We start from the raw sequence: 27,629 nt of genomic DNA, 5'->3' as shown, positions 1-27,629 counted from the left end.
TATTTGCAGCAAAACTAAAATAAAATGAGTGAATTAATTTTCTTGGTTTCACTGAGAGGGTTCAAAGTTGCAGAGAATTTAAAAATTATTTAGAATTTGATAAAAAAAAGAGCTTAAAATGTAGATACAAACGCAAGTTTAGCAGCCATTTCGAAAACAATACTGTCGTCATCTTCAGTGTTATAAATACAATTTATATTCGGAATCGACATTTTTTAACGACTCCTAGTCCACTCCGGACACGCCATGTTCCCTTTGACTTCACAGCGGTGAATTTTGAGGATGGTTTAGCCGAAAATTAAATGTTATTTGGCAACTCTGGGGCCGAAGGCCAAAGAGCAAAGAATAAAGAATTTTAAAGATTCCAAATTTCTGAAAAATCAGAGTGAAAAGTCAGATTGCAGCAGTGGGGCGCGGTTTGGGGTTGGCCATTTGCCAGCGATGGTTGTACAAATGACAAGATGTTGGCCATTGATTTTTATGCATTTTGCTGAACAACAATTAGTGATTTTCTAATCTCCATTACTTTGACGTTTCGGCTAGTTGCAAGTTTTTTATTGTTCACGGTTTTAAGTTATTCAGGACATGTAAAAATATCATATGAAAGTATGCAAAATGAAGGTTTGATAGATAAAAACGGTGTAATAATGCAAAATAAAATTCGTCGTCAATGAATAATACACCTAATTAAAATTGCAGGCATAGTATGGTAGGCTACTAAAACCTACGTACGATACAAGCCTCATAGCTTGAGCTTATTTTCAATTAAAATTAAGGAAAATAAGAACAATTGTGCCAAAGCTAAATTAAAAATTGTGTTTTAAACCCCCTTGGCCCAAATAATAATAATTCTTGGACATAAATACAAACATTTTTTACATGACTCAGAATTGTTATTTGCCTTATTGCCATACAGTTAGCTCTGGCAGGAAGGTTGTTAGACTTGCTTGTTTAGTTGTCTGTAAAGAAAACAGGCGAATACTAGCACAAACTCTTTTTTATTATGTTTTCAATTATTTATGTCTTTTGAGGTAAATTTGTGTGAACTTGTTGTATAGCCTATAAAAAAACGAGAAAATTGAGTAGGCTATTCTTGGTTTCTTACTTATACAATTCGTATGGTCATTAATTTGTTATTAAACAGGATATTTTATGGTAAACTTTGCGAAATAACTCCACAGCTTCATATATAACTTCCATGTAAACATTTTCAATATACATTTGTTACTCGTTGAAAGTGAGCTTTGGTTGCTTAAAAAAGTTTTAGAAAATGGATATACTAAGCAGTGCCAAAGATCAAGGCTCCTCAAAGAAGGAAGATAAAAAAGGGAAGCCATCAATTCGATTTACATTATCGCTGAAGATGACAAAAGAAGATGAATGCCCAGAATTTTCTTACCTTGAGCTATTACAAGATGCCCAAAAAGTGAGTCCTTCTTTGAAGTAATACTGGTACTCTACTTATGTACAGTTGGTGCAAACTGCACATTTAATGATTTAACAATTAATGATTGCATAAGCTTATATAGTATGTGTTTATTTCATTTGTGGGTTTGAACCTTTACTCACCATGCTGGTTCAGTGCTAGTTGGTGAGTGCCGGCAACTTGATTAAACAGTAGGGCTATGCAACAAGTGGTACAGGATTAAATTTTACATGTAGCAGATCTACTAATGACCTGACTTCTGGAAGTCATCTGCCAGCAGTGGCATGACTCGTCGTATGAGCCTCTGGGGCTGAGGGCTTATCCTTTTACCACCCCAGAAGGCTGACTGGCTGGTGATGCTTATATATTTGAGGACAAATGCAATTAGCACTGAAAAGTGTGGCCTATAGGTTATTGCTGTTTAATTAATCTAATTCATGCTTTTTTATTGAAATTTAAGTTATAATATGTTTTAATGCTACAGCGAAAGAAGGTTAATGTATTTTTGAATGGTTAGAAAAATACAAAAAGTTTGAATACGAAAAATGATGACATTGCTGGGAGGTCTGAAGCAGAAGCCATGGCTCGCTATTTTGAAGAGAAATATGGTGGCGGAGGTGGTAACAAAGGAATGAAAAGGAAGAGAAGAGATCGTGTACAAGATCTTGCCGATGTTGGTTATGGTTATGATGAAACAGATCCTTTTGTGGACAACTCAGAATATGTAAGAAACTGTTTCACTCAGATAATATCATTGTGTCAAACATTGGTTCATTTGCTACCTTTACCTTTTAAATAGCATGATCAAAGCAATCTGGAGTAGCTAAGATCATGTCAAATATTAAAACTGATCTATTTTATTCAAATAAAACTTTAATGCAAGTTTGCAAAACTAAGTAAACTGCATAAGTTTTAGCATTGTAACCAACTTATTTCTTATTTACTTGTTTGTATTGCGACTTACTAAATTCTCTACCAATGAATTCATGATTCTTTTAACTAATGTTAAAATCTAGTTACTGTTTTGGTATGATTGATACCTGCAGTGATGCTAGTCTGAATTTACTAATGTTATTTTGCTTATTTTAATGTTTTTTGAGATTAAGACTAATACAATTTGTTATACTTACAATGTAATTACAATGATATACAACATCAGTTCAGTCATACAACTACAAATTCAATATTTTGACTATTATAAATACATACAGTAGAATCTGTCTAACTCGACAATCGAATAATAAATCCTTTTTCATTCACAAGCTAATGCTACTTACCTATGCAACATAAAACAATCTTAGGAAAAGATTTAGATGCAATAATGAAAAGAACAGACATTGTAAAAAGACTAAACTAATTTTGTAAAACTTCACCCTCTGAACTTAATGGTGATCCAGGCATCCAGTGTACATGAAATGTCACATTTGTGCAGATGACCTTGAACAAAGCAATCAGTTAAGTGAAGTGAAATTCTTTCTCTTCAAACTACTGTTTTTTGACCTTGTAGCTTCATAATCCATCATGATTTTATTAGTTTGGGTTTATTGAAATGCATGTTATCCTCAGGGGTCCACGTCTTTTAGGCGCAGACAGTTAGGCGCCGGTCAAATAGGCGCGCACACTGTGGCGTCTGGATATTTAGGTGTGGAGCGCTGTGGCGCCCGTTCATTTAGATGCTATTTCTAGTAAAGTCTGCGGACTGTATCAGCTTGGCAGGTAGAGCAATACTTTTCACACAAAATGTTATATTGAACAGAAAAACATGTTTTGCTAATGCGCGTGTGGAGATGAGGTGCGAGACAACGCTCTACTACTCTTGATATTAGCACATCTCCACAGGACATTTGCTATGCATCCTGAACACAGGTTGCAGCCAGATGGAACCTTACTTAATCTGTTATCTTTCGCAATTACTTCAACTGGAGATGGATAGGTCGTGTGGCGAGTACGTATGAAACAACGCTCTACTATATGAATACACTTCTATAGGGCGTATGAACCCTGGCTGCAAGTTGCAAGCATAATGGTGCGACTTTGCTCGTTATTAAACCTAGTCGGGGTTTTGACGGAACACTAACTTACTCTTCACTCAAGCCTACCAGCTGCTTGAATATAGGCTACGGTATATTTTTTACTGATGTTTAGTGTAGTTATTATTTGACTTAACTAAAAGTGAACTCAGTCATGTTCTTAAACTTGAATAATTTATTGATCAACTTTTCGCCGACGCAAACCTGGACTAACAACAAATAAATACCGAACACGCGCATTAAAATACAATATATTTTTCTGTTCAATATAACATTTTGTGTGAAAAGCATTGCTCTACCTGCCAAGCTGATACAATCTGCAGACTTTACTAGAAATAGCACCTAAATGCACGGGCGCCACAGTGCTTCGCACCTAAATATCCAGACGCCACAGTGTGTGCGCCTATTTGACCGGCGCCTAACTGTCTGCGCCTAAAAGACTTGCTCCCATCCTCAGCATGTTGTGTTACTCAGCAAACTTTCTTTTCTATTTTTTTTACTTTTATGCCTTATCACAATGTTGTACATATATAAAGGTATAAGTTTCAGCTTTAAATATTTTAACATTATGTAAAATTGTAATTTGCAACGGCCTTTTATGTTGTACATAAACATAATTTAGCTTTTCATAAATGAGTGAACTGAAACTTACAATCACACCTCTTTGAAGCGTAGAAGTCAAAAATATGTGTGAAAGAACACTGCAAAAGAATCGGTACAAATCTACTATGTAGCACCTTGGACTTACAGAATGACGTTTAGTCATGCACTGAAATTGTCGACTTACCGTATTTATTCGTTATTCGAGTATAAGTGGCACCCCTAACTCAGGCCTGGCAACATAACACAATATTTGTAAGTCACACTTTGAAATGTTTATTTGCAAGTAAGTCGCACCCTAACTTTATGAGTACCGGTGCATATTTAAATATAAATTTCTACATCTTGTACTCGAATTAGTACGAAATTTCATTTGCTGAATGAAACTTCACAAAACGTTGAGTTAGTCAACCTTGATGGGTTTTCCTAAACATAAGCATTTTGCTGGGAGCAGAAAAAGAGCTTGGAGTTGGGCAAAACAATGAGTTAGCTGGATGTTATAAAGTCTGTGATATTAAAAGTATATGTATATATACTTGTAGCTGGATTTACGTATGTCTGTAATAAACTAATTTGTTTTTGTATGGTTGACCATATGGTTTACTGGTTTAGATGTTTTGACATTTGTTATCCCTAAATAGTACTAATTACTTCATGGTTTAGCTCTTGCTACTGCAAGTTTTGTAATCACATATAAATTTTGTGCAGTACTGTAAACAGTTAAACATAAACGTAACTGCACATGATGTATATATATACATGTATATAGAGTGCAAGTATATGGATTGCTTAAATTTTTGTTGCACAGTATGATGAAGTGGTACCGTCAAGTATGACCACTCAGTTCGGTGGTTTCTACATCAACAGCGGAAAACTAGAATTCAAACAAATATCAGATGATTCTGACATGGAAGATGATGATGAAGATAGTCTTCCTTTGTCTGCTCACATGAAAAAGAAGAAGAAATTGGTTTTAAATTCGGACTCAGATGAAAAGACGTGTGTCGAGTCCAATGGAATAAGCAAAAAGCAGCATGTATGTGGATTGTGGAACAATGGAATAAGCAAACATCAGTATTGTTGAATTTGCTTTGTGTTGAATTTTAGTTGCTTTGATCAAAACAAAATATTAAGCAAAGAAATTGTGCACACTGTCAGTCCACCTCAAAAAAAAATCTTTGCATTATATCAAACTACTTATGGTTTTTTAATACAAAGAGGTAGTGTGTGGCTGTGGTGTCTATAAGTATAAGTGACTTACGCCATTGAGTATCTTCTCTAATTGCTCTAAAACTGCGTCAATTGATTCTAAATATTCTTATTGTCGAGTGTCAAGGATGCGACACATAGATTACTTGCATTTAAATCACATACTCTACTCTGCGCTCATTATAAATGTACTGTATAGATTGTTAACATTTTAACAATGCATAGACCCTTTCCAGAGCAACAAGAATACCGTAATGAAAAGAATCATATCTAAAAATTGTAAACTTGAATTACCAGATGCCTTGTTTGTGTCAGATTAAAAACCGCAAAGTCTCCATGGAAATGGCGGACAAGCGTACCCGCAAGCTTTCATTGCAAGGAAAGGACAAGCTGGTCAAATTGGCGAAAGGGTATGTTACATTATTTTAAAGCTGTAGTAGGCTGCTTCGTTTCAACAACCCAACCAGCTAATCAATGTAAATATGAACTATTTGCTAGCTGACAAGCATTGGCTGCTTGGTTAGTATTCTGCCACTGCTTCTAGTGAGTTCCATGTCTCGTGGGGTTAAACCGAGTAGACATAAGATGGTGCCAATTGTATTTTCTCTTGCCTGAAGCCAAGTAAGCGTCATAGCGTGTTCATGTCCTATGTATATACAGTATAATGAAATTGAAAAATAATAATCGCAGAAAAGCGGTGTCTGTGAAGCTACAAAAAATTCTTGCTTCTGAGTGGTATCGAAACGGAGCCCTTTCGAATAAGCCTCTTACCACTCGGCTATGCAGCCGACACTTTATATGTTGAAGCCTTTGACATTCAAGCTAACTTTTCACCAGATATCTCAATTCAATCCACAGGCCAAAGAAGAAACAAACAAAGGTTCAACTCCTAGTTGCTAAAGCGAAGGCCCAACATCATTTAAGCGCTGCTGGTAATTACAGTGTGGCATATTACGTTTTCCTAAATTTATGAAGTTCAGCAAGGACTTTCACCTACTGTAGATCCATGGTTTTTGCTATAGATTTAGTGCTATGTAAATACTATTATTATTTTTTTACAGTTAGTTAGGTAGTACACGTTTTTCCGTCCTTTGTTTTCCGTATTGCGAGGATTAGACAACATTAAATTTTACGCCCTTCTTCCCTTCATAAACAAACCAAATTTTTACATACGTTTGCGCTGTTGCAGACTCTATTTCAACCAGTGCATTGACTAGCTAAAGTGCATTGTGAACTCATGCTTCAAACGCGTTTCGTACAGATAAACTTTCTGCGAGCAAGCAAGGAAACAATTCCAACTCCAATCACAAATCAATAAATGGAGCCCAACCACCTGCAATATCGGTATTTATTATTTTTCAAATTATAAATTCTTCTCACACGAACTTAGATCGGTGATACTGCATTGAGATGATAAAAACTGAGCTAGACAGACGTAACATGTTTTCTGTCGATGTTTATATTATGTTCCTAATCAGTGCATAATACCCTTTGTTCTTCGCTTTTGTGTAGCTAGTAGCATTGTTTTATCCAGTACCGGTACTATAGTTGTCATTTATCTTGTTTTTTAGCGATATGTTTTTTTTTTATAAACTAAAACTCACTCATCAATCTACGTCATATGCAAAGGAAACTGGTCTCAACTTGTTGGACTTCATTGAAAAACAAGACAAAGATTTGAAGATCAGCGACTATTTACCAGCAATTGATGTCGGTAAGTGTATACGTCACTTAATTCCGAGAGGAAATCGTTTGTTACCGTCTGCTGAGCTAGAGTCTGTGTTCAGGCCGCTTTTTTAGAGAGTAGCTAAATTAATTTTAATAGTTTGGTACTAGATGCTGTCGCTGTTCACGGGTAGAAAGCCTGCTGCAGGTCATTTCATTTGAAAATTCTTTACATTATGCTACTTACAGCACTGAAAACAAATACAAGCTTTTAAGATACGACCTTATTCCGTTTTGCTATGCAGTGACTGATAAATTTATCAACTCCTGCTTGATGTGTTCATAACATAACGTTTTTTCTATGCAGACCAAAACTCTAACTCTGATGACATCACACTATCTCAGATGTGCAAGACAACAAATGACGCCAAACTACCTCATACTATTCCAAGCACGATCAAAGACAAGATCACTTCACTTACGAAGGTCTTGTGACACACGAACAAAAAGCCTAACCGCTTTCAGTATAGTTTTTATTATAACTAAGCTTTGCACTTTCTCATGTTGGCTTTTGTGGTTTCCAGATTGCGAAGTCGAACGAAAACGAAGGGAAAGTCAAATTCTTTTCTCCTCACGTTAACGACTTGCTCCTGGGCATCGAAGCAAGTTCACAAGCGCTCAGCAATCGCGAACGTTCTGGAATCTATCAACACCTGACTCCACACGTACCATGTTCGAAGGACACTCTGATCAAGCGTATGAAGAAGCTCCATGCTTCGAAGCAGGTACGTGACAGTATTTTTTTACTCTTGTATACTTTCAATGGCAACTTAATGTTTCAGTTCATGAAATGCCGATATAAACCCGGTCGAATTTAAGGGGGCAGTACGAAGATGGCGGTAAAAGTCTTCAAAACCGAATGTTATAGATTTGAGATGTACCGATATATCGGTATCGGTAATGTCGGCCATTTTTTGAGTATCGATATCGGCAAAATTTGGCCTATACTAAACATGTAAAAAAGGCGTTTTCTGGGGATTTTCTGCAGAAGCAAAGATAAACATTGATGTAGAAAAATAAAAACCTGTTCAAATTTTTCATACCTCACACTCCCATGACTTCATGCGCGCACCTTATGGCATTGTTTGCTTCCAGTGATTCTTTCACTCAAACAAAACGTTTTGTTTCAGCAGTTTTGCGTTGTTCAATTCTTAAGTTGTGAAGGAGACTCAATTTCTCCAATATTTATCATTTGTGTTTCTCTTTTACTCTTAACAGAGGATAAAACCAGGCCAGGACTGCCCAGGTGGCGGAAATGTGTAATTTTGCATCGTTTTTGCGTTGCTAGACGTTTGGGGGACCCGTGTAACTTGGTTGTTTTTGGTGGCCTGGTTCTGTCGGTTTGTGATTTGGTTTCCACCTTTCGTTGTGGTGGACTCGTCAAGCTTGGGCAATGTCGTGGCGGAGTGGGTGGGCTCAGGGTGGAAGCGGTGGGACTGCAGGTCCTCGCTGGGCTGGTCAATAAGTGGTCTTGTTGCGCCTGGGATGGCGGCCTCGTTGTGGGGGGGGAGCGTTCTTTCCGGCTGTCGGCGCTCACTGGTGCGGCGGGCTGTTCGGTTCGCTGGCCATAGCGGTGTGGCTTCCACGCTAGCCATTTAGACCATTCAATCAACTCGGAATGGCCCGTTTCGGTGAGTCTGATTCGGTGAGTCCGATCCCTATTCGGTGATTTTTTCAATTTTTTTTTTAAATTATCCGGTACCGTAGCCTAATTATCATTGCCGTTTTAGGGTTAGGGGTTAGAGGTTAGGAACTCACCGAATCGGACTCACCGAATAGTAGCAGACCCCAATCAACTATATGTTTCTCGGCAGCCGTTTTGTAGCAAGAATTGACATCGACAAGAATTGAAATGGCTAGTGTGTAAGCTGCACCGTTGTGGTTGGCGGGTCGCGGCTGCTCGCTGTGCTGGTGGGTGCTCGGCCTTGTGCTGGTGGCCGGGAGGGGCGCTCCTTTCTTCGCGGTGAGGTTGTCGTATTGGGCGCGGCTGGACCGTTTTGATCGGTTTGGTGAGGATTCGTGGTCCGATTGCTTTCGTCTTGGGCCTGCTTGTTCTGCCGTGGCATTGTTTCAGCTTGGTTGGTTTGTTGCAGCGAGGGGTGGAAGTTGGGTCATAGACTGGTGGAGCCGGCTTGCTGAGGGCAGCCGGGTTGCAAGGGTTTTTAGACCTTTAGCAGCGTGGGGGCGATGCGGGATTGTGCATTTTCGCTGCCTGGCAAAAGCTTTTCAACCAAGCGCCCTTAGGTTGCACGCACATTACTTGTCGAATAGTTTTTGTACGACTAGACAAATCACTTGGTTTACATTTTACATCTTATTATCAATTATGATAGCCTATTTGGAGAGTTTGCGCAAACACTTTATTTAATTTTTCAGAAACCCCAATTATGATGTAATGTTTCTTCCCTTAAACCCCAGTCCTCAATTATATATGGTGGCCTTTCATTACTAAAACCTACTAATTATGACACAACAATGCGGTTATGCGGTTGAGATTGGATTTTTGAATCTTTAATAAATTATGCCAATTGAAAGCTTTTTTTAATAGTTTTATGCAAATAAAGTAAAACTTAGCATTTGATATAATTCCTTGCAAATACCAAAATTGCTTCTTTTTGTAACACCAAAGTATCGGCCAAAATATCGGTATCAGTATCGGTATCGGCCTAAAAAAGTGATATCGGGATCGGTATCGGCCAAAATATTGGTATCGGTACATCTCTATTATAGATTGATGTGAAGTTTACTGTTTCCGGTGGTTACCTTCTTCTTCTTCAACAGATTAATCATGCTTGATCTGTTGTGAACTTCCTCAGCTTTGTTCTGTAATTTGATTTTAGTGGTAGCTTTTCTGTCCTGCAATTTACTTTGATATTGTCAAAATATTTTATTTTTTGGCGTCCGGGCATTTCAAATGTCGTTTGTGCTTATATTCTTTGCACTTCCGTCATAGCATATAGCTAATAAAGGTGACGCAGGTGGTCAATTTTGATTTAACTTTAATGCATACACGTGATACTTAGGATGAAAGTGTTCGAAAACCTCTGCAACTCCTGAAGCAAGCCATTGGTGAAGTGATGGAAGAACAGATTCATAATTATGATGAAGAATGCGTTGTCCAGCAACTCGCAAAGTAATGTTTGCTTTATCATTGCTAAAAGTCAGCTGAATTTCTGTGGTAGTGTATAACTATAAATATTGATAGCAATATGCTCGCAGTTTATTTACAGCATACATGTGACAAAGTCAGGATCCTCCTACCTGCTTATATTGTTGACTCTTTTCAAAGGTTTTTTTTTCTGGTTTTCAGCTCAAAGCTTTTGCTTGCTAGGTATATTACAATACCAGCTTCATACAATGTTAGACATTTTGGGTTTCTTAGTAAAAGTGTGTTTGGTTTTCAAAGTTTCATCATTTATTTTCAGGATGGATGACAGAGTCGCTCTCGCAGCATCCACTGATGAGGATGATGATGGTTCTGGACTTCCTCAAACTGGGGAGGAAAAAGCAAAACGGAGTTATGCACCGAGAAAAAAGTTTAAATGGAACGAAAAAATCAGGTATATTCTGCTTCTGCACTTTGTTGAACGATCTGGAAACCGAAACCGATGGATGGCAAAGTCAAGTATTACAATTATCATCTAGCTAGACTCAAGAATGTATTTTCATTGTTTTCTGTCCAGAATCTTTAGCAATGCAAGTTCCAATCCATGTTGTTTGTTTTTATTACGGAAGCATTTATTTTGTCTATTTAGGACAGGGGTTCCCAACTTGGGGGCCATGGAAACATTTGAAAAATAATAATTTTTTTAATTTATCATGTCTAAGTCCACTCCAACATTATATAACAAAAGAAATAAATTAAAATTTAATAAAAATACCAGTAGCCTACATTTTGCTCAAATCTGTGGGTTTTCAACAATGTTACTTTTGAAAACAAAGCAGCGCAATGTCTTGGATATTCAGTATGACATGCGGCTTGCTCTTTCCACCACCAAACCAGCAATTAAGCCGTTGTCAGAGCAAAAACAAGCTCAACCATCACATTAACTGCATAATGTAATAACTAATTCATGTGCTATCATGTTTATTGTGTGTTGTATTTATATCATTTCATCATTCCAACTACTGGTTACTGTATAAACAAGTTTTTTAATTAAAATAATGTTCCATAATTTTTTGAAAAAGGTTGAAAAAAGTAGGGTGGCCATTGATGTCTCAAAATTTTCAAAGGGGGCCACGGTATAAAAGAGGTTGGGAACTTTATTGATAATGTGATTAACAGACGACAGCGGTGGCTGAGTCAACTTTTCTGCGCAGGTCGTTGCTGTTTGATGTTATCAGGATGAAGGTGAAACAATTTGAAACCGTGAAAAGCAAACAAAATCATTCGGCGGAAGAATATTTAAAGGTGCGGAACTGTACAAAATTTGCATCGTTGTGATGACGTCATGTTCACAAGAGAAAATAGTTCTTGTTTCTCAAATTTATATCTTCATCAACACTCTGGTGTTTGATATGTTTTCAAGCTAATTGTCATCAATCGTGATAGGTACACTTGATACTTGTATGGTATGAGTGTGTAGGCTTTTAGCTATCTGAATGTCTACTTGGTACAGCATTGGTTTTCTTCACTAGGAAGGTCACAATTACAACTGATGCATCTGTTACATTGGTAATGTTCTTTTTTCTTCTACGATTTGACAAAATTTGTTGTACTTTCAAATATATTAAAGAAAAAAAATGAAGTTTATTCTGCTTTATCATTTTATATGCTCAGAATTTTCTTGAAGCAGAAGTAAAAGTTCTATGGCCAAAAGGCTGGATGCAAGTTCGCATGCTATACAAAGAAACTCGGGACATTCATCAGAGCATTACAGGCCAACAGTGAGTATCACAAGCAATTGCAATTATTTTTACCGTAAAATTCTATATCCTGTATTGCTCTTTTTTGCTATGTCATAAGCCTAAGCTAGAATATCAGTTAAACGTGTGAAGGTTAACTTTGCGAAATGCTTTGCCTATTATACTACCCAGACAGCAAATCAAGCGGCTTTTGCATGGATTCAACGTCTGCAGACGTTGAATCAAGGTAAAAAAATGGTTGATTTGGTGTCTGGGTAGTATGTTTGTTGCGGTCATGTTAACTCATTGTAATCTACATTTTTTTTGTTTCAGGCCGAAACAGAAAAAGGGTGAGTAATCTTGCTCTGTTGGTGCGAATTTAACAATATCAGCTTTCGATTAAACAGCATGTTTTTCTATGAAAAACTCGGCTCTGATGATTTATTTTAAAGCCTTGAGAGATTGTATTTGCTATTTGTAGTTGTCAAATATACACAGCCAGTAAATTAGTCGTTTTTTCACTTGATTCAACGTTTGCTGAAGTTGCATTAATGCAAAAAATGATTTTCTGGTTGAGCACTTGAGCAGTCACTGTGGGGTTGAATTAAATTTATTTTTTTGTTCATGTATTTTCAATGAGCGTAAATAAAAAAGCGTTGTTGCATTGTTACTGCTTACACAAGAAAATTACCAGCAATCCGTCACAGGTGAGTGAAGAAAAAGTCGTCATATTTAAAACGAAAGTCTAAACAAATTGATTTGCAGTGATTGTACCTGCGACCAAGAAGTCGGTTGGTAACAAAATAGACAAGAAATCTCTTTCATTCAATCATCACCAAAACAACGTAACCTCCTTCCATACAACGCAACCAGGTTCATCCCAGGAGTCAAGCATGTCAATAAATTTAAGTTTAAACAGCGACCCTACGCTGGAAAAGATATCTCCTTCAAAGGAATCCAGTTTCATAAGTCGCGCCAACGTCAAATCGCAAAGCGAAGGTGCTCAAATGAAAGCGGGGCGTTTATTAGAAGGCGCTGGTGGCAAACATGCGGCCAACTTCAGACACAACTCGCCGCAAAAGAAGGTTGCTCAAATTAAGCTCACTGACATTGCCAAAAATAACATGGCGACGACCAAAAGCAAATCACAGTCACTGTATAAAATGCTCGGCGCCATGGAAGACGAATTTGAACCGAGCAAAGAACACGCCCAAGACACGCACAGAGTCATGAAAACTTGGGGCGAAACGGGAAGACACAAACCTAGCACCTCGTACAGTCAAACAATAGCCAATTCTTTGCCCCATAAAACTGTTTCAAGTGACGTTGAGAAAGATTCAGTGGTGCCAGGACAGAAGTCCTCCTCTGTTACTGCCAGTGCAAAGCCGCAGCAAAAGAAAACAGCTGCAAAGGCAACTCCAAAATCGTCTGTCAACATGAATCAATTGGATCTTAGTGCGGAATTAGTTAAATTAGCTATGCTTGCGCCGCCTGGCAGTGGCCATGTACTAACGCCAATGTACAATCCAGGATTGCTACCTACCTCTCCGAAGACTTCATCGATCGACAAACTAGTAAAGTGGCAACAGGCAGCCATGCCAAGCCACCTCCCGTCCACCCAAGACTCGTTTAAAGCTTACCTAGCCAGTCTCTCCACTGGTCCTATGCTCAGCAACACCCTGTACTCCACTGCAGCTAAACCATCTAAGCCAAAACAAAAACATACTTCAGGGACAAAAACCGTTTTATCAGCCAATGGATCTCCGAGCACGTCAACGTTGAACAGAGATAGAAAGTCGCATCACCGGTCACATGTCCCTCCCCCTTCATCTCAGAGTGACTTCAAAAAGTCTCCGGCTCTCGCACGTACTGAAGCAGTCCAGGCAGCACCTTCAGAGCGCGGGAAAAGCCACTACGCCACGCCCACAAGCTTGTCAGCCAATCATTCAGCGTCGTCTCCGGCTAACTACTCGAACACTTCATCTTCAAATAGCAGTTATAATAAAAGTGGCTTCTCTCTTGCCGTAAAGAGACCATCTTCACAATCATCTCGCCCTCTTCCTTCTGGTGTGTCAGTAAAAAAAGAAGCGAATCCGTCTTCCAAAACCTTCACCACTCCTTACCCCCCGTCTACTCACTATGCCTCCACTCATTACGGCAGCAGGACGTCACCTCTATCTTTCAACATGCCAACAAGCACATCGTTTAACCTTCAAGACGTGGACGGCGTTAAAAATTACCGCAATAAAGTATCGAACGAGTCTTCTTCCTTTGTTCCCTTGGTAAGTAACTTTTGTTGATAGTCAATTTATTTGATTGTGAGCGTGGTATTGTGCAATTATGAAGATAGCTTTGTGCGATTTCAGCGTTAGCTCATAGATAGTCCGGTGGTAATAGATTACTCCTGTGACAGAATATCTGCTTTGCAATATTGACCGAGTCTATTTCTTAAATTAGAATGATGACTTGCTAGTAGTGACGCAAGCAGAGATATGTTGCACAAACTACATGTTACATATTCAGATTATCAACAAAATTCAAAGCATTTGTGACTAATCCCTTTGGAAAGACCTAGTGAAAAAAATGCCTTCCAAGAACGTGTGGTGTCAGAAGCCATGACTGGCACACTGTCGTTTTGTATGAGATTTCCATACTAGCCTGTGGTAGTGTAGTTTCTTTACAGCCATTCACCAGAACACCATTTGTCTATTACTGTACTTTCAGCCTTCCGATAAGAGGAATCCTCGTGACGAAGCAGCTGCGATGGAGGCATTGCTTGCAGTCACATTTAAACATCACCAATTAAACGCAGGTGCAGTGTTATACTTGTCAAAAATACTGTGCAACGTTTCAAAAATTCTTTAAATCTTCATACTATTTTTTGTGGTCTTGTACATAAAAAGTGTGCGTTGTGAAGGGCAAAAAGACGCCCAAGCTTCAATATGATGAAAAGAATATTCCATTCGAGTATTTAATCACTGTGGGTAATGCGCTTGTCTGCTTTTTAAGTCTTTGCTTTTGTTTTCTTACAAAGCACAGCCCGGAAGAACTGCGACAGTTGGCTGAAAATTGCCAACTGTGGAGACTTCATTCACGCTATGTTGCACCCAACTGGTGTGAAATAAATTATTATTATTTCGTTACAGGAAGCAAGCGTTGATGGTTCGAGTCCCACTCCCGTTATTGATATTTGTGTGTTGATTTTTCGCTATCAGTTGCGTTCAATCATCAAAATAAATTTGTATTGTTGTGTTGAGATGTGGGGTTTACATTGCAAACACACAATAGAACATCGCTGTACGAACGGTTATACTGATCCGCTAGGTAATGTGTCAACTGATTTTAGTACCTTTCCAAACTTCACCTTTTTGTAAGTATGGAAGACCAATTCATTAAAAACAACCCTCAAACTCACAATTAGGCCATGCACATTGTGCATGGCCTAATTGTACAAGCGATGGCTGGATGATTTGGTTACCAACATCGGTGATCAAACCTTAAGGGAACGTTCAAATATTACGTAACGCTTTTTTTTCGAATTTTTGACCCCTCCCTCCCCCATGTAACGCCAACGTAACGCTTTTTTCAATCCCCCCTCCCCCATGTAACGCTTTTTCACTACGAATTCAGCACAAAAAACTACCATTCCGTACTCCAAAGCGTTACGTAACGTTTTGCTTGAACCCCCTCCCCCCTCGAAGGCGTTACGTAATATTTGAACGTTCCCTAACCCCGATGAATACTGTAACATGTTAGAAGGAATACGAGTTAGGCCACGAGGCAGCGCTTCGTGAGGCATCTTTCCCGATCAAACTTTTATTTGTAAAAAGTACAGAAAAATGCCACTAACAGTCATCTATTTGACTTTCAGCACAATTCACCAAAGCACCTTTCAATACTACACAAGTAAAACCCAAATTGTTGTAAAAATAAAGCTTATAAAAAGAATATGTCATTAGGTTTGTATGACAGCTTACGTTATCCGAAGAGTTTGGATGTAGGTCTTGTTCAAATTTTATATGACACCATTTTCTTGCTGGTTTCGATCCTACATGGCAGTTGCGATAAACCCCGCCAACAAGTGCGTCATATTATACTTGAACAATGAACAGTCCCTTACGCTTTAGCAAAACGTAGGTACATGACAAGACGAAGACCTCTACTAGCATGGGCAATAGCAACAACAAAAGGTAAATGGCATTGCAGTTACTGCAAGACACGAGAAACCCTCTCATAAATGGTGGCACAAGAACATTAGTTTCTTAAATTTGGCACAAAACATTCGTGAGAGCTTGTTATGAATCGATGCTAATATTACATCTACACAAGAGCATGCGTACAGAGATAGTTTAAAAAATAACACGATAAAAATGACTAATTAATGGAAATTGTTGAACCTCGAAACTGCCACAGGCTTAGCATTTTCTATGATTCTCTAAGATGTACAATTGTACAAAATGCCAGTGTTACAATGAACAGTTGACTGACTTGATACTGCATCTCGGTCACAGCACCACACAACGGCTTCTGATGTGGTACATAGTGTAAATTTGTCTCGACTCTTGTTTAGCACATAGCAAGTCGTACATGAAAAATAACAAAGTAGAGTGATGTTGCATCGACGTCAAAATAATAACCGCAGGACAAAAGTCAAGTCACAGACGCGTACGGTCCTTGCAGGTGAGTTTTTGAAAGGCCACAACGAGTTGTGAATGCCGGTGAGCATGATCGCGAACGACAGAACAAAAGTAGCTTCAGTCAAAATTTTGCTTGTGTTCACTTCAGCAGACCACGACTCACTTTCACACGGCCGTCATGAGCTGTCGCCTGGTTCGCTACCAAGCGGCCTACTTTTACTTTGACTCGATATTACAAGTTACAGTATTTCCCAACGTAAGCTTGCAAGATTTGAAATAGCAGTAAGGATGTTGCTTTCTGTGGTGCGTAACTTAGAACACAAAGGGGCTGTTTAAATATCACACGCGAGTGTGACCATTGGTCAGAACCGTCTTATTAGGTTAATATGGGGAGAAGAAGGAAAAGAAAACGGGTTTAAATGATGTTTGAGCAGCCCCAAGCTCTTGCGAGCAAAACAAACAGTAAGTCGCGATAAACTTCAATTGCAGATAGTCTGTAGCTAAAACCAGGCACCAGTTCGTTGAAAAAGACATTCTTGTTTGGCGTAAAGCGTTCAATGAAACGCCCAGGCTCTTCATGAAACAGAAGAAACCTTATCAGCAGGAGAGCCCATTTGAGTTAAGACCTTGTCCAGCCACCGCAGGGGACCATTCAAGTGTATTTCAATCCAACAAGGAGTGGATGTGACATCCTGCCGGTGATACTCCGCTCCCCAGCCCTAAATGAGATTGTTACACAAGCTTTAACTACATTGTGCCACTTCAACAATACTAATGCACATTATTGTCATTGAATTCTACAAATAAGCCAAAGGAAGTCTCGAGGGCCATAGTCCACCTTTGAGACGTGAGTGACGCACGTTACAATAAGCAAATCAATGTTAAAGATTATTATTATTGACTTCGACTACCAAACTACCGTTTGGCTGCGTTACTATGGCCAAACTGAGTCATCATGGCTCTATAAATTGCGCATGAACAAGGATGGCGTGCGCACAAAAGCATCGACTTACCTTAACAAAGCTCATTCTGATCGTGCACATTTTGGTGAGTTCGTATACAGCCTCGTAGCCGTGGTTTACCGAGCGGGATAAAAGCTCAGCGAATTCCTGAAAGTATTCACAATTGTATAAATGGATCTTGAAATAGCGAACATCAGCAAAAGATAGAACCAACTACAAGCTTATGGTATGACAATACTTTGTAAGTAGATCAAACGCAAAGCAAGTTTTAATCATGTATAGACAAAAAATAGTTCGAACATTACCTGATTGTTGAAGATCTTAAGTGAGCAGGAGGGGGGTATTTTACACACGGTGGTGGGGTGAAAGCTGTGATGAAAATTGCAGTTGCGAGATTGGACAAATATGGCGGAATCTGAAAGGCATTCAGCGTAGACTTCTCCCCCAACATAATACAGATGGACCCCTGAAATCAGAGTAACAGCGTTCTCAGAACAAATCGTTAAATACATATTAGATCACGCAATTGCACGAAGTAGTCAAGCTATTTAAATTTTGTCCAGAAAGTTTAAAAATGATTAACTCCATTATTCTGGACACAGTGAATAGTTTTTAAATCGGACACGTTTCGATCTGATTGCGTATCGCTGGGTTCTCGTCAAATTTGCAATTCTCGAGAATGTATTATACTTCCACATACGCTGTACAACAAAATACACGAACTATCAAGTTGTCATGGCATATCCCGCTGCTTTTGTACAAACAAACGGATAACCGCAAGGTATCAACCACGTGACATACCCAGACAACAAATCAATCGCATTTACATTGTAAAAATGTAAAAAAACGATTAATTCGCGATCAACCTTAAGTATATCACGTGGATTCAACGTCTTTCTGGTCCAAGCATATTACCTTTTCCGATGTGACGACGGGTGTTTTCGATCGTGGAATTGCGATTGACGTTTGAAAGTTGGCCGAGGCAGAATCTATTAGAAGTGGACGACGGGTTGGTGAAGCCGTCGACTATTACAGAACTGGATGACGCAGAGAAGCTTTCCCCGACGCGAATGTTGAGCTCATAATAGACCACGGTGCACCAGTCGCTGGCGTCACTGTAAGGAACGGGCAGCACATCTGCAACAAGAAAGATTGTTAAGTTTTATGTGAAGTCAAAATTGATATCACTTTTATACTGGCAATGCAACCTTCAACAAAGACAAAAAACAAAAAAAGCTTATGACATAATTGCGACTATCACGAGATGATAAGGGGAAGACTGAAAGCACACTGATAAAACAAGAACAAAGAATGCCAGAAAAACAAATGATAGACCCCCGGTCTGCTTTGTGAAGCGAAGAGAACGTGCATTTGGGTCGGATACAGTGCTAAACAAAAAGACGCATTACCATTATACGAGTCTCCTTTCACAACCAACTGAAGTGTGAAATTTTCAGACTAACCATGACCCATACTTGGTGATGTTGTGGAGTGTTGTGGAGTCGGTCGGGTGGTGTCCATCCTCTCATTATCAAGTGGCACATGGGCAGGAAGAATTTCTTCCGAAAGGCTATATGATGGAGAACCAGGTCCAGAGATCGATCCATCCGGAGATTGAGGATAGGAGTTAGGAGAATACACATCTGAAGAATAGAATCTTCCTGGACTTGGCGTGCTTTTATGTGCAACTGCACCATTCGGTCTGCAACACACATAATAAACATGATGCACAAACACTTAACATAAACGTGGAAGATGACTAAACTGCCACATTCATTTCAAAGCATAATTTAAATCGCATTGGAAAAATGCACAACGACCTGTTGTTGAAGCCGACTGTAACGTTTTCCGGGAAGCGGGAATTGACAGGAATGCGACCGTGATTGTTGTTTGGGAGCAGGCTGTGAGAGGAAACGAACTCAGAATGGCGTGGCACCAATACTGGAGGAAGAACTGAAAAAAAGTATTAGTTTACAACATTGCATCACTAATAACTCTTGTCTTAAGTGAGAAACTAGTTTGTTCAAACGCAAAGAACAAATGTAAAAAAGGATTGGTTTGATGGCTGGGTGGGGTGAAAATCTGGCAAAGTGTTACCGGTTATCTGAGATGGCTCAGGAAAATGTTTTCTCCATTGACAACAAGGTTATCTTTCGCAACCGTTTCTTTTTTATACAAAAACAAATAAGTGTGAGCGGTCGGCAAACGAAATCTGGCGACAGTGAAGCTGCGAGGTAGCAATCCGGCGGCTACTTAGCTAGCAAAATTAATTATTTTTACACTGATTCAACATCTACACACGCTGGAAAGGATTTTGCTTTCTGAGAAGTTGCAATGCTTAAATTAATGATAAATTAACGAGCGGTCAGAAACAGGTTTGACAGTGTACAACCAAACTTAAATATTTCACTTTGTCTGACAACCACAAAGGTGATAGAGGAAAACATGTTTAATATCCAGTCGGATATCCTGTTTGTGGTTGAAGATTGTCCCAGGTATCTTGTCTGAACAACTGACATTCAACTGATGATGAAATAGAGCAGACGCTAACGAATTTATCTCAATAGAAAACAAAATTAAGAGTATGGGTGAGTTTGTACAAAAACATAGTCTGTAGTTTTTCAGGTTTCATTACCAGCGCATTTCACTAGTAAGCGATCGCCCCTAATCACAAACACGGTCATGGTCCCACTAGTAGTATGAGAACCTCGTTAGTTGCTTTAAAAAATGCCACACATCAACATTCAACATCCCCCCTCCCTATCGGTGCGATGCTGAGATATCTTACACAAGTAAAAAATAAGTGTACAGCAATATTAAACAAAACTATTTTCTTTGAAAGTTAGTCAATCCAGGCAAAAAGGAAACAAAAAAGTCTTTACAAGCAAGCAAAAGTATAAATCCAGACAAACAATCCAGTTGTGTAGTTTAGTCCATCACTGGAATTTCTTTACTTAATTAAACCTCGTCATGTCTTAGTTGATCTTGATCGTAACAGAAAAATAGTCACTGACGCATTCGAACAGCAGCAAATCACCGATAAAAAAAACTTTATTGAAAGAACCTTGCAAGCTTGGGAACATGTTAAGAGCAAATGGCGGTGAATACAAAACATGGTGCAAATCTTTCGGGGACTGGTTTATAAACAGACTATCCGAAAAAGATTAGTGTTACTTTAAATGAAAGTAACTAACTTCATTCACAATCTCACCAAGTAAAAATGCACGCTATCCGTAACAATTTGTTCACATACGAGATAATACGAATCAGACAATAACCAATGTTTAATTAACGTAAAAATAACACTTCACAAAGTGAGAAGACGCACACCTTAAGATAGCTTAGCGTAAATACCAAAGCAAATATAGCTGGAGTGCTTTTTTACGGATGATTTCACAATTGAACCCCACTTAAAATACTTCCCTTCTTTGGTGGTTATGTTTACATAACTTGACATAGGAAGATAACAAAGTATGACTCGGCTGGTGTTTGCACATTTAGCTTCTGTCAAGAAATGCTTTGAAATGGAACACAAATATACATCGAACGTATATCCAAGCCCATACAAAATATATTACATTTCACGCTCAAAAAATTCGATAAGAATCTTCCACACTTTCAGCTTAAAACCTCAAACCTGGCAGCTGAAGAAATTGTTTAAATGTAACAGTTACGTAACATAACTGTGGGAACATTGCTACGATAAATCAGCAGCAATAATTCTTAACAAAAATCTTCCTCGCATAACTATTAAAAAAAGTCTACATATTAGAAGTGATCTCCAACATTTGCGAATCCTGTAAAATGAAGACTTTAGTTAAATGGTTAATAATGTAGATTTATTTCATTTCACAGTTGAAAAATTTTCATTCCATACTGAATTTTTTCGATTCTACAGCTTACTCTGGTAATTTGACTGCTCACAGCTTTCAACCTAAAATATGTCGATTTGATCCACATAAACAAATAAATCAGATGATAGAAACCTAAATGATTGACATCGCAATCGGTTGGCTTCGGTAATGCTATTGCCAATATCAAACGTTTTGGTAATGCGTATGTGATTACACATTATGATGGTAGACATGAATTGACCGCAGATGACTACGCACTACCCAGCTGACAAAACCAACCCTGTTCGGATTATTCAACGTCTGCAGACGTTACACTAATGTTAAAGGGATTCCTTCAGCAAAATGCGATTTTAAATGCGCAAAAGAAATCACGTTGACATCCATGGACAATGTTTGATATCCGATCAAAGAAATAGCTGTTTGAACAAACTACCACTGGCGGATCACAGGCATCTGCACAATTCCTGACATGAATGCTCGTAAAAGGTAAGTTGGGTTCCTGCGAGTTTCGTAGTGACGCAGTGCGAAAAAACGTTACTTTTTATTGCTACGAGTTTTTGCTTCCAACTGTGAAACACACATCATGAACGTCATGTGAAACACACATCACCACTAAGCGACAAAATAACTCAGTTTTTACTGCGTTGTTGAATCCCACCCCAGACAACAAATCAGTAGTTTTTACATTTGTCTGCAGACGTTGAAACAACGTAAAAAACGACTGAGTTGCTGTCTGGGACGCTCTCGCTGTAGAAGTACAAAGAAACGCAGGTAAGCCGAAATATGAAGCAGAGCTGTCTGTCCAATGACAGTACATCAATCATGACCAGAACTGGCGTCTCTTTCCACATTAACAACAACTCGACAGTTAACATTGACCGAGATTAATTACAATTATAGAACTTCCCATGAAAGTGAGTGTACCTTGTTTTATCACAAAAACAAAAAGAGATTAGAGATTTGCAAACCATTCCATTACCTCCCAACACATACGTGTGATTCGACTGATGCGCCAGTCTTGTAATGCTACTTAATTTTTTATATGTCTTTGAGAAGTCTTTGAGATATAACAAAGACTCAAATTTTTAGCACATAACTCAGTGGAAAGAAATATATTTTAACGCAGCCAGCTAATTCTGTTGTTGTACGTACCCCGATGCAAATAAACATCAATGAACCAAAGCAAATTGGTTATATGCAATTCCGTGTATCAATCTAAATGCTGCGTTAAAGTGTCTAACAATGTTAAAGGAGGTAGCCTTATCGAATTTGTTTACACAAACTACTTGAGTCAATGAAAAAAATCGGTGATGTTATTCTTCCAGACTCTCAGACGCTGATCGGTGAAATGAAACATGCAGAATGGGCAATTAGGGCTCGACTCGGCCCATGACTAGTGATGTCAGGTGAAAGTGTCTTTCTTTTCTTAAACTGGCGCCAACGTGAGCAGAAAATAATGAGAACAACGAAAAGTACAAAACGACATCGTAATAACAGATAATGACAAAATGAAACCTCACATTTAAGGAGCATCAAACGAAAACCAGGCCTTCCGAAACAATTAGCAATATTTTTATCATTTTGTTGAAAGAAATCTTCACGCCAGTTCAATCGCAAATAATTTATTTTTTAAAGGAGAATATGTTATAATCATAATTCATAACATCACTTTTTTGATTGCTAACCTATTGAATTTTTACCATCAAATAAAAAATACGTCCAAGCGGTCACAGCTGATCTTAAACTTGGAAATACTGCTGCGAGAAATCAATGAACTGTAATTTTTGAAGAAATGTCATTACAGCACAGCCTGTCACCTTGTCAGTGTCAGGTAAAAAACTTAAAGCGTAAACAAAAAGCGTAATTAATTTTCGACTATTCAACGCAAGATGAGAGAAGTCAACCTTACAAAAATAAAAATATGAGCAGGTAAAACTCCCAGATAACCCGTTTGCAATTTCCATTGAAACAAAAACTGTGACTTACATTTTCAAAGTTGAAACACTTTCAGCAAAAACCAACAAACCACTTATCACAACGATTATATTCCAATCAAAATTTCACATTAGGAGAACAGAATTAAATTTGTGGGTTGTGCGTTTGTAGGCTATGAATCATTTTTATTGAAGTTTGATAATATGAACATGGCAGTGCGGGGAACATCAAAGGAATGCCACGCTATTAAAACTATTCTGTCAACCGACGTTTTGCATCTACGCAATAACTACAAAAATTACAGTTACGTGCGTAGGATTTTTATTATATCGGCTCGCAAGTATGCGGAACCAAAATAAATCTTACAAACCAGGACTGCCTTTCGCCATTGCTGTGCATAATCCTGTGGTTCAACATTGGAATTCGATCTCACAGCGTGAAGCAACATCACTCATCACGTATTGTGAGTTTTTGCTAGTTTGATTAGCATGATGAGCCAGGGCGTGGAAAAACAAATTTTGATAGTTTTCAATTAAAGAAGATGCGAAGTGCGCTTTTGCATCAGAATAAATCCAATTACTGTACCATCAAATACATTGTCATGTCCGAAAGCAGTCGAGCGATTTCTCATAGAAAATCGCAATTGAGAACTAAGAAGAGAAAGCAATAGCCCCAACAGCAGCATTAAGATTAATTAACTAACCGACTTCACCTTACCAGAACGCAACACACAGCTGCAGGCACGGATTAAATTGCTTCATACACAAATGACAGGCACATCGACTGGCTGACAATGATTAAAAACTTCCAGAAGGTATATGATTGATGGATGTACTGACTTTCGACTTGTATTATAAAAGTCAAATCAAGCTATTAATCAAAGCAAAATAAACCGAATGGCATGACTAATATAAACGCAGACAAAAAGCGACATGAAAAAAGGCTGACATTTCGTACCTATGGTTACTAAAATCGTCTTAAGATTCACTTAAAAAAGTTGATGTAAACATGTGACGGAAAACATGGTAGCAGCGCAACTGGCAGCACGGTTAGCGACAAGTGTGGCTCAGACAAAGGAGTTGAGGATTTCTTAGCATGGTAGTGTGGAAAGTTTTAAAATATAAATAAAACAAGGGTGACATCAATGGACTTATTGATGGCTCATACATAATCCAAGCCTTGATTGTTAAACAGCATCAATCATTGGTTTTTTGGACGTTTTGAATTTTTGATCGTGGCAACTCATGCTGTGCAAAAACAACGCGCTCATACTCGAAGTTGACTTTCTCGCGGCAAAATCATAACAAAAGTGACGTTCTGAAACAGTGGTTGTCAAAGCTTTTTTTCACGTTCCTCCCATTCAAGCCCAAACACTATTAATAAGTATTCCTCTCCAATGAAAATTACAGAAAAAATAATTGAGAAATTTCCACATTACTTGGGTATCTGGTTCCAGGAAGATTCATTTCAGCAATAAAAAAAAAATGCAAAAAAAAATATATAAATTAACAAACGAACTGAATTGTTGAACGCAAACGAATTCATCGTTAGTGAGAACTGCATACCTCACGTTGAGAAGTTAACAAAAAATCGAGGAGAAAAGCGGTAATTTTTGTCCAAGATCTCCACGGTGGCAAATATCGAGTGTACCTCTTTTCTTGGTTAAAATGCCTGTAACCCAACTGAAAGCACATTCAACAAAATATGCAGAAACAATATATATTAAATCAAAAAATGACAGAAGTGTTTTCTCTGCCACCATAACTTCATTGGACATAGGCTACTTTACACAGCCCTGCGTCCTGCAGATTCCAAAGCGATCTTATTGTGTTTTCAAAAACTGTTTTTGTTGAGCCAAATTAATTTGTGAAAAATCACAAACAGTTTTTTTACCAGCCGAACTAGCAACCCCATAAATGTAAGTAAATGAAATATTACAGTGAAGAAACAAACAGAAGGCTATGAACTAAATAGAACGTTTACAGCATACCACTGCAGTAATAATAGCCCGCCTTGCTACTGTCGACATTCTCATCAGACCATTCTAGTTGTGGGTTTTTTTCATGTGTTTCATGCACAAACAACAAGAATTTTCCAAACAATCATACTTAAAATATTTTCATCTACACTCTACAGCTTTTCCTTCTCGATTTCTCCCTGCAACAACTATCCCCTGGGAAATTAACTGAGTGGCTCCCATTTTAGAACCACTGTTTTAAGAGCTGCGTTTTAAATTGGCAACGTGCTACAGGTTCAGCCAAAACATACCCGACAACGAATTTTTACAATCCGGTGACTGTTCTCAATGTTCGCAAGCTTAAAAAACTCCAACCCAACCCAACAAACATGCTTAGTAGGCATATCGAATATGACGTAATCGTTACAGCACACAACTGCCGCAGATAGAAAAGCATTTTTTTTTCACTGTCACCACAATAGTCTGTGAGTCGCTTGTATCAGATTTAATACTAATAACAAAACGCTACGACAAAGGGACAAGAAGTTTAAACAAGGATGGCTGACAAAATATATAATGCCTACGATTACACAATATCACATTTGGTTTACTTGCTAAAAGTAGTTCGAAAAGACAAAGGAAAAACTTTTTACATAAAACATCGCAAAAATTTACAAATGACAAAAAGTACCGTACCACAACATGAGCTGTCGCAAACAAACTCTAATATAGCAATTAAACATACGGTTCAACAATACCCACATCTTTAATGTTATAACCACTCAAGTTACACTAATATTTGATCACAAATTCTAAGTAGGCTACCGTGAAAAAACAAAAATGCAAAACACAGAATTAGGTTTACACCGTTCCTATTACATGTAGTGTAGACAATGAATTACAGAATGAAATACAAATCTTAGAAAATCAAAAATACCTGTACTGCTTTCAACACGCTTGTAGTGGTAAGGGTTGATGCAAACATCTTTGTGCTTTGCATCAAATGGATATTGACAAATATCAAGAGGCTTTAATTCGTGATGGCTTTGAAGGTCTGGCCACCTCCACACTCTGCAGTATATCACATGTGGAAGTCCTTTGCGATGAGACACCTGAAAATATAAAGAAAATATACCTGAAAATATATTACTGTTTGAGCTTCTTAAACTAAGCCTACTCCTTGATCAATACAGAACGTCAAGGTTTGCAAGAACTACATCAAAAGACTACTGGAGAACAGTTAACTTTTGGTTCGTCAGCCATAACATTTGAAGCATAATAAAGAATTCAAAGAAACTTATATTTTTTAGATAGTACAGTATGTATACAAATTGCATAGATTTTACCAAGGTACAGTATGATTGCTGAGTAATACGTTGAGTAAGTGACAAATTAGCTAAACTACAAGAACTATCACAACCTTAAATAAATTTTGCAAGAAAAAAATTACCATGATTTTAATTCGCAGCTTGCCTCATACTAAAGGCCTTGTAAAGCCTGGAGTTTAAAGGTTTAAACTTTACCTTCATGTCCATTGTCCAAAGCATGTAAAATTAGCCTTTAAATAGTAATACCTGCAAACGACCATCTAATGATCGAGGAATCGTTACACATTTGCTAGGTTGGCCTGGACAACTTAAAGCCCGCTCCAGCTCTTCCATTGAACCTTTTTTCTTTTTCAACTTTTTAACAAGAGCATCAACTGCTTTTTCAGCCCATTTTTCTTCTTCATCACCTGTAAAAATAAACTTGAAATAAAATTCTCTTGATGTTATAGAATGTAGAAAGAAACAAAACCAGCTACTAGCTAGATCCAGTAAGATAGCTAGCACAATGGTAGAAATGAAAAGTACTGATACCATTTTCATATTTTATTGGTGCTGAGTTTATGGTGCATGCGTGACTTTCCTCTTTGCACAAAAATATACTCTAGTACATGACGTTATATTCAAGTGATGTACTGTGATTATTATCTCAGAGACTATGGCTACTACAGCCTCTGTCTAAAGTATAAAAAAGTATGATACATACTGTATGTTAATACTCTGCTCAGTGCTCACCTTGTTTCCATCCTAATAGTCGCTTTACCGCAGGGCTAGTGTATCCGAACAAGCTTGTCATACTCGACATTCTTACAAATTTTAAACAACTTATGTCGATTAAACTAGAGAAAGATTCTGTTTAAGTATTCAATGGTCGGTTACAAAGTCAGCAGTATACACAGAAAATTTTTAAGGAGGTTTTTGATTTAATTTTATTACCATTATATAGGGTAGACTAGGGATGCAACCTAGTTCGTACCATGAACAGTTCGGACCGTCAGTTCGTACCTTGAAAAGATCGAGAGAAAAAATTAAAAAAAGCCGAAGTTGCTGATCGCAGTTTCCGCAATCATTTTAAAATTTTCCCCCTGAAAATATCGAGAAAAAATAGCTCAAAACCGAAGTTT

General features: G+C 38.1%; 2 protein-coding genes across 3 annotated transcripts; one reads left to right on the top strand and one right to left on the bottom strand.

Moving 5' to 3' along the window:
* The first annotated feature begins 1,214 nt into the window (after positions 1–1,214).
* LOC145786607 (uncharacterized) lies at positions 1,215–15,099 on the top strand. The gene is made up of 17 exons (XM_082598294.1): positions 1,215–1,426; positions 1,944–2,150; positions 4,865–5,092; positions 5,581–5,675; positions 6,124–6,197; positions 6,527–6,609; positions 6,895–6,979; positions 7,298–7,416; positions 7,515–7,715; positions 10,014–10,123; positions 10,416–10,550; positions 11,311–11,401; positions 11,771–11,877; positions 12,169–12,185; positions 12,601–14,117; positions 14,560–14,647; positions 14,982–15,099. Exons 1-17 carry the CDS (start codon positions 1,271–1,273, stop codon positions 14,993–14,995), a joined length of 3,327 nt encoding a protein of 1,108 aa, XP_082454420.1. The 5' UTR covers positions 1,215–1,270; the 3' UTR covers positions 14,996–15,099.
* A 544-nt stretch (positions 15,100–15,643) lies between these two features.
* Positions 15,644–27,351, bottom strand: LOC145786101 (SMAD family member 5-like). 2 transcript variants are annotated; one of them, XM_082597748.1, is made up of 9 exons: positions 27,241–27,351; positions 26,755–26,915; positions 26,118–26,292; positions 19,255–19,387; positions 18,898–19,136; positions 18,350–18,571; positions 17,740–17,900; positions 17,486–17,581; positions 15,644–17,191 (listed from the first exon to the last, which is right to left on the bottom strand). In XM_082597748.1, exons 1-9 carry the CDS (start codon positions 27,308–27,310, stop codon positions 17,048–17,050), a joined length of 1,401 nt encoding a protein of 466 aa, XP_082453874.1. In that variant the 5' UTR covers positions 27,311–27,351; the 3' UTR covers positions 15,644–17,047. The 2 variants fall into 2 exon arrangements, with proteins under 2 accessions (XP_082453874.1, XP_082453875.1); XM_082597749.1 differs by having other exon boundaries at positions 18,910–19,136.
* Between the last annotated feature and the right edge of the window lie 278 nt (positions 27,352–27,629).

This window comes from Aplidium turbinatum, chromosome 17, assembly GCF_918807975.1.
Source record: "Aplidium turbinatum chromosome 17, kaAplTurb1.1, whole genome shotgun sequence".
Taxonomy (NCBI): domain Eukaryota; kingdom Metazoa; phylum Chordata; class Ascidiacea; order Aplousobranchia; family Polyclinidae; genus Aplidium; species Aplidium turbinatum.
Note: the sequence above shows the minus strand (reverse complement) of the source record. Positions and strands in the feature narration are given on the sequence as shown.

Coding starts and splice junctions, on each gene's coding strand:
- LOC145786607 (XM_082598294.1), top strand. CDS start 1,271: ATGGATATACTAAGCAGTGCCAAAGATCAAGGCTCCTCAAAGAAGGAA. Junction 1,427..1,943: donor TATTACAAGATGCCCAAAAA/GTGAGTCCTTCT, acceptor TTGAATGGTTAG/AAAAATACAAAAAGTTTGAA. Junction 14,118..14,559: donor CTTCTTCCTTTGTTCCCTTG/GTAAGTAACTTT, acceptor CTGTACTTTCAG/CCTTCCGATAAGAGGAATCC.
- LOC145786101 (XM_082597748.1), bottom strand. CDS start 27,310: ATGTCGAGTATGACAAGCTTGTTCGGATACACTAGCCCTGCGGTAAAG. Junction 19,388..26,117: donor GCGTGTTGAAAGCAGTACAG/GTATTTTTGATT, acceptor ACTTTTTTTCAG/TTCTTCCTCCAGTATTGGTG. Junction 18,572..18,897: donor ATCACCAAGTATGGGTCATG/GTTAGTCTGAAA, acceptor TTCTTGTTGCAG/ATGTGCTGCCCGTTCCTTAC.